We start from the raw sequence: 7,019 nt of genomic DNA, 5'->3' as shown, positions 1-7,019 counted from the left end.
TTGGACACTTAACTGACTGAACCACCCATGTGCCCCTATCAGGTAATAGGCTTTTTTTTTTTAAATTAATCTTTGATCCTTTTAGCATCTTTTTCACTACGTTAGCCAAACATGTCCAAAGTTTCATTTAACACATGACTTTTGACACAGAACCTTTTCAGGTTGAAGGTTTTACTTGGGACTTAAATTTAACCATAATTTTAACCACTTTTTCCATAATTCTGACAACTTTAACAACAAATCCTGAACTTGATGCTTTTTCTTCTACTTGAGGTAGAGAAAACTGAAAGTTTCCTTTACCATTAAAAAAACTTCATATGAGTACACTATTCTGTGTTATTGTTTTTTGTTTTGTTTTGTTTTGTTTTGTTTTTGAGAGATAGGCAGAAAGCATGTGAAGAGGTGGGGAGGGCAGAGGAAGAGGGAGAGAGAATCTTAAGCAGACTCTATACCTAGCATGGAGCCACAGGTGGGTTTGGATCTCAAGACTGTGAGTTCATGATGTGAGCCCAAATCAAGAGTTGGTTGCTCAACCCACTGACCCACTTAGGTGTCCCTGAGTACATTATCCTTACATAGTAAATATTTAACTACAGGACTATGTGAATCAGAGTGCCTTGAAATCAGAGTGAATTTTACCTGTGAAAGATTTGCTTATTTCCTTATCAACTTATGAAATGATGGATAAAAGCTTTGTAAACAATAATATGTTAAAAGGCAGTTTTTATTAAAAGCATGTGACATTGAACACTAGTGGTTTTGGTGACATCTGTAAGAACACTTTCAACTTAATACTTGTCAATATAAGCCATTGGTAGAATTCTGAGAACAATTTTGAACTGGACTGCCAGTCATTTCTTATTAACTATCATTTTTGAAAATGACTGCATCTGTAAGTTACATTATTGTGTGTATCTTTGAGATCAAATAATTCATGAGATTAGTATAAATAGATTAAATTACCAATTGAGTAACTACATTGTCATTAGAATGTGAAAATTCTGCTATATAATCACATCTTTTTCTCCAGAGCTCAGTGTCATAACCTAACTTTATTAAGGCAAATTCAGTTTTATAAAATAAAATTTTCTCAGATGTTTCTACTTTAGTGCTGGTTACTGTCAAGAAATTTTTAGATAAAAGATGTCACATTTTCTAAAAATTCATGAATCGGCATTAGGTTAGATAGTGATGATCACTGACACTCTTTGCTGTTTTGGATCTTTTAAACAAGATCCTTAGAATCTAGTGGCAAATATGCTACAAAGTAGCAAGTTAAATGATTTTGAAAAATTTATTTTATCACTCTACTAGCTATTCCTCTTGTTAAATTGTCATTTTTATGTTACTACAAATAGAGCCTTTATTTATATTCATGAGAAAATATTAATATAAAGGATTTAATGCTTTGCTGACCAACAATTTACCTATTGATAGTATTTGACCCACAAAATACCTTTGTCTTTTCTGAAAAGTTTTTCTAAAGTTGTAAAAGTTATTTTATGCATACATAGATAAAATACTTGTATTTTACTAGTAATTAAATTACTGGTAACTAATTAATTACTTCTACATGGTGCTTTATTCATAGTTAGATATTTTTGCTTGGGAGGTATTTTATAAACTGATGATACTTTATCTGCAGGTGGGAAAAGCTGATTTCTTATATCTGGTATATTTTTATTTGAACATACAAATACACCTTTAATAATGAACCATTCAGTTTCATATCTGTGTTACAGAATTCACTTGAGTGTTATCTCAATTTGCTAACTATTTTGGTGAAAATACCCTCTAAAAATTTAACAGGAAACCTCCAAGGTCATTTCCAGGTACACTTTTGGTCGCTTCATATTTATGGCACACAGGTAATACTAACACTGTGCCTCTTTTCATGCCAAATGTTTATCAAAAGCATTCATCAAACCTTTCTCTTATCCAAATTTCTATTGTACTTTCTTTGATCTTAAAATTCTGCTCAGTATTATAAAAATCATCTTCTAGGACAATATGTTATGCTTTAAAAATCACTTTATTTTCTAAGGGAAGTAAGCATAGTTCTATCAGGTATAAAAGCTTCAGGGCTCATCTTGGTCAGGTGGTGAGGAAGATTTGGAAATATTGGTGTTACTTCGAGAAAACACCTTTGAGAGAGCTGAAGATACCTTTGCCAACATTTTAGATCCTTGTTTGGAAATACTAGGCTTGGGAGTTTCTGTGGAAAAAGCAAAAAAGTAATATATTTATTAGGCATTCTAATTGAGACAGTATTTATTAAGCATTCTAATTGAGAGAGTTATACTATAGAATTGATGATTTAGAATTAAGAAAGTGATGTTTATAAAATACTTTATGGGATTTAAAAACATTTGCAAAGGTTCTTTTTTTAAGTTTATTTATTTATTTTGAGAGACAGAGAGAGCAGGGGAGTGGCAGAGCCAGAGGGAGACAGAGAGAATCCCAAGCAGGCTCTGCACTTATCGTGCAGAGCTTGACATGGTGTTTGAACCCACAAACCATGAGATCATGACCTGAGCTGAAGTCAAGAGTCAGATGCTTAACCAGCTGAGCCATCCAGGTGCCCCTCACAAAGGCTCTTCTAATTTGATCCTTCTAACACTCTTGTAAGGGAAATAGGAAGAGTGATAACTCCATTTTTGGACACTGAATCTTGGCAAGGTCAAATACCTTGCCTAAGGTCATATGAGTAGAAAATGGATGCTCTGGGAATAGGGGCCAGCTTTTTGACTCTCATGGACCTACCGCACTTTGATACTTCTCCAGTTAGGTGTACAAAGAATGTCTTTCTTTTTCTATCAGAACACTATTGGAAAAAACCTGATGAGCTAAACTTAAAGTAACTTTCAACTTTACACAACAAGGGTATGTATTTCAGAGTACTCAAGTGAAAGCACAAGTGCATTAAAATTGTCATAATTTCTCACCTACTTTGGGTGAATTTTCAATTGGTTAACTTCAAGTGATTTTTTTTAATCATGTGAGATAAGACTGTATAGATAATAAAAGAATTTTCATTTAGATTCATTTTTCTACATTCATTTTTCACATTTTCTACATTCTTCATATTTTAATTATCACAAAATTATAATTTTACTTATAAATATGTAAAGATAGAAATGAACATTTATGTACTTTTTTGAAACTTTTTGATAAGACATGAAAACACACATGACCAAATTTTCTTTTTTTAGATTAAAAAAATAATGTTTAATGTTTATTAATTTTTAAGAGACAGACAGAAAGACAGAGTGTGAGTGAGGAAGGGACAGAGACAGCAGGAGACACAGAATCCAAAGCAGGCTCCAGGTTCTGAGCTGTCAGCACAGGGGCCAGTGCAGGTCTCGACCTCAGGAACCATGAGATCACGACCTGAGCCAAAGTCAGATCCTTAACCGACTGAGCCACCTAGGCACCCCCATTTTCTTAATTCCATCATGTGCCAAAGTTCATGACTATACATCTTGTAGTTACCTAGATTTGTCTTTTCTAGCAAGATAATCTTCTATAGTTAAAGTTAAGATAGCCAACGGTAAATTTAACTAAAAATAAAGAACAAAAAAGTATATTCAGGGTTTTTACTCTATTATTATTTTTTAAAATGACCTAAGAATTTAAAAGGAAAAAAAACCCACAAAATTTGCAGCAGATAGGACACAAAAGCATAGATGAAAGAGAAAGATGTACTTTCTGAAAAAGTAAGATAAAATTTTACTGACATGATTGAGGCATTGTTGCAAGACTTCTGAAATTGTCATTGGAGGTACAAAATAATTTCTGTTCTTGAAACTTGTGGTCCTGTTAAAAATTCAGATCTCTGGGCACCATTACTCAGAGATGCTAACTTAGGCTAGAGAGGGTCCAGGAATCTACATTGTGAAAAAAGTACCCTGGGTGGTTCTAATGCAGAGCAGCTCCAGGAAACACACTTGGGACACTGCCTCAAATCCGCATGCTTTATTAGATGACTGTATATTGTTCAAGACCGGAGGGTGCCTGGTATCTTAGCTTAATAACCTACATGAGAAAGTCACGAACCCTGCGTTTATCTTGTTAGTAGTTCTTTCTGTAGCAAAACTGTAGACTATCTTTGGTTATTACCCAATATGGGGCTTATTCTGGGATGCAATGGCAACAATATGAAACCACATTATGGAGGGAAGAAAGAGTGGAGGATCAAAGTCAGAAGATCAGTTTTTGAGCCCTAAAAGCTTTGTATTTGTTGACTGTGTAACCTCAGATAGTTATTCCCTCCATTTTCTCTTTTTTAAACTAGGGCTTTATGATTCACAGAGGCAGAATAGTATGGTGTAGGGGATATAGACAAGTTTTGTTTGGTCCACAAAACATTTCGGAAGAACTTTGAATTATGTGTTAAACTTTAAAAGTCAGGAATTTTCACCTCTAACTTCTTTTGAAGAATGCAAAGACTTCAATTGGAAGACCTGGCAACAAGCCAGCGTGTCAGTGATTGCTGAGTAGCAGCTCCCTCCTTTAGATGGGACATGCCATCTTCAGTGCACCACAGACCCTTGCTTAACCTACTGCTCTTGTTTATAACCTTACCTGTATGGCTCCTGTGGGCATTTAAGTGTATGAATTCTGGTTATATTGAACGAGCTTAGGCTTTGAAGTTGGGCAGATCTGTGTTTGAACCCCAGTTCTGCAGCTTATTAGCTGCAGGGTGACCTTGAATAATATACTCTTACTTTCTTCTTCGGTGACTCGCCCTTCCCTCTTTAATAAAAAGGGGATATTTAATTCCTAATAAATGTTAGTTCTATTATTTGTAACTATGATTTGAGGTTAAAATAAAAGTACCCCATAATAAACTGCAAATTGTTATACACACAAACATACACATAGTAAGAATATTATTTCAACCTCATATTGATAATAGGCATCAATACTTCAAGGAAGGAGCCACTCATTCCAGGATGAATGCTAAAGCATAGTATATTTTGTACCTGAAATGACTTCTTTTGAGGAATGTACACTGCCAACAATATTCTTGTTTCCTTCAAAGATGGTGATAAACTGCCAAGACAAAGTAAAGTACTTATTTAATCTTTCATTGGATAGTACACACTAAGATACCTAGAAATCCCCAAAAGATGTAGTACAACCATTGTAGTACCTTACATCAATAATGTCTGTGCTCTGAAGTCTCAAAGAATTATCCAGTGAGACAGGATCATAATTTTTGCCAATTATGGCACCTAGGGCTGACCCTTGTCATAGATGTGGGCCTTGGATACCATTCAATGATGATCAAAGCTCAGCCATCTTAAGTCACAAAAAAAGCCAGCTCTGTCTGCTCCCTCCCTCTTTTGGGGGATTGATATAAGTAACAAATTATAAATTCTTTTTATGATATGAGAGATAATGTTAAGGGGTAAAATGGCTGTTCACTACGTAACTCCAGTTTCCTGTTATGGAAATCTTAGGTATTTTGGAGTCTGGAGCAATAAGCAGGCTATCTGGACCTAGTTGGGTATGGAACATGGCTTAGATACTAGCTTTACTCTGTAGGCCCATATCACCTCTTTGAAGAGAGAAGCAGCAATTTTCTCAGAAAGGCATAAAATAGACTGGGATAGGTAATTGGGCTACCTTGTATATATTTTATAAAACTAGCTATTAAATAAGGAAATCAATGATGAGAAATTTTTTAAAAAGGCCTAAATTCATGAAGAAACATAAAATATGTTACATATAGATTATGTAAAAAAACCACCAGGTATTATAGGAGTTTTATCATAGTTCTTCAAAGAGGACTTGAGGTAGCTTATCTTTTAATATATTTCGAAACAAATATATGCCTGAGGAATAAAATGGAACCAAGACTATCTAAAACACTAATTCTCAGTATTGGCAGCACAATAGTTACATGTGAAAAATTTAAAAAAAAAATTTTAAATGTTTTATTTATTTTTGAAAGAGAGTACAAGTGGGAGAGGGGCAAAGAGAGAGGGAGACACAGAATCTGTATTTGTCAGAGCAGAGTCTGACATGGATCTCGAACTCATGAACCACGAGATCATAACCCAAGCTGAAGTTGGATGCTTAACCGAATGAGCTATCCAAGCATCCTGTGGAAATTCTTTTTTCTTAATATGAATCCCAAGGTCCCACACCTCCAATTGAATTGAAATCTCTCAGGGTGGGACAGATATTGATATCGCTTAAAAAATGCCCACATGTGTGAGACTGACTTCAGAATCCCTAATCTAAACGCTGGCAGGGAGATGCTACCAAGTGCCTGAGATGAGTAAATATACTTGTTATTTTAGGAACATCTATCTTTTCATAAGATTTATTCATAAGAGATTGCCATTTCTTCATGGAACACCGTTATAACCACCACTTTAAGTTTTTGTCTGAAAATTCCAAAATTTTAGTTGCATCAGACTTGGTATCTCTTGTCTTCTCCCTTAAAAGTTGTAGACATTGTCTTATTTTTTGTATGTTAAGTAATTTTGAATTCTATCTTGAGCATTTTAAACAACTTATGAGTTTCTAAGAACTGAGTACTCTGGAGATGGTTTAGTTTTTTATCTGTTTGCTTAAGTAGGTAATTAACCCACTTAGATTTAGACCACACATCCTACCCTTCTATAGCTGTTTCCAATGTAAATTCAGTTTCCAAAGCCTTGGCAGTATATATACGTAGCATCCCTGTGTGTGCACCACTGTTAAAGCTATAGTTCAAGTTCTCAAAGCCTTTTGTTTATGTAAACTCAGGCCAGTTCCATACATGAACAACACAGGAGAGACATACAGATTTGTAGGGGATCCTTTCTGATGATATTCTGTGACTTTTTTTTTTCCATGTCCCTAACTCTAAATAGTCTCCTTTCTGGTTCTATGGCTAGAATGCTGTGGCTACCCATTCTGTGTGCTGTCTCACACATCCCATGATTGCATTTATGTCTAGAGTAAAGTGGCAAAAAGAAGCAGAGAAAAAAAAGCAGATTTCCTTTTAATCTTCTTCAGGTTAC

The 7,019-nt window shown here is 34.8% G+C and overlaps 1 protein-coding gene across 3 annotated transcripts in view; it reads right to left on the bottom strand.

Moving 5' to 3' along the window:
* Positions 1–2,013: 2,013 nt before the first annotated feature.
* The window catches only part of FSIP2 (fibrous sheath interacting protein 2), a 104,977-nt gene continuing 99,971 nt past the window's right edge, over positions 2,014–7,019 (bottom strand). For all 3 annotated transcript variants that reach the window (XM_040475593.1, XM_040475590.1, XM_040475591.1), the window contains 2 exons: positions 4,986–5,055; positions 2,014–2,215 (listed from right to left, as the gene is read on the bottom strand). In XM_040475593.1, the coding sequence (XP_040331527.1) occupies positions 2,079–2,215; positions 4,986–5,055 (207 nt within the window). In that variant the 3' untranslated portion in view covers positions 2,014–2,078. The remainder of the gene's footprint in view (positions 2,216–4,985; positions 5,056–7,019) is intronic.

The sequence above is a fragment of the Herpailurus yagouaroundi genome, unplaced genomic scaffold, assembly GCF_014898765.1.
Source record: "Herpailurus yagouaroundi ecotype Mexico unplaced genomic scaffold, PumYag 140, whole genome shotgun sequence".
NCBI classification, from domain to species: Eukaryota; Metazoa; Chordata; class Mammalia; order Carnivora; family Felidae; genus Herpailurus; species Herpailurus yagouaroundi.
The sequence above is the reverse complement of the archived record's forward strand: the minus strand, read 5'-3'. Positions and strand labels throughout refer to the sequence as shown.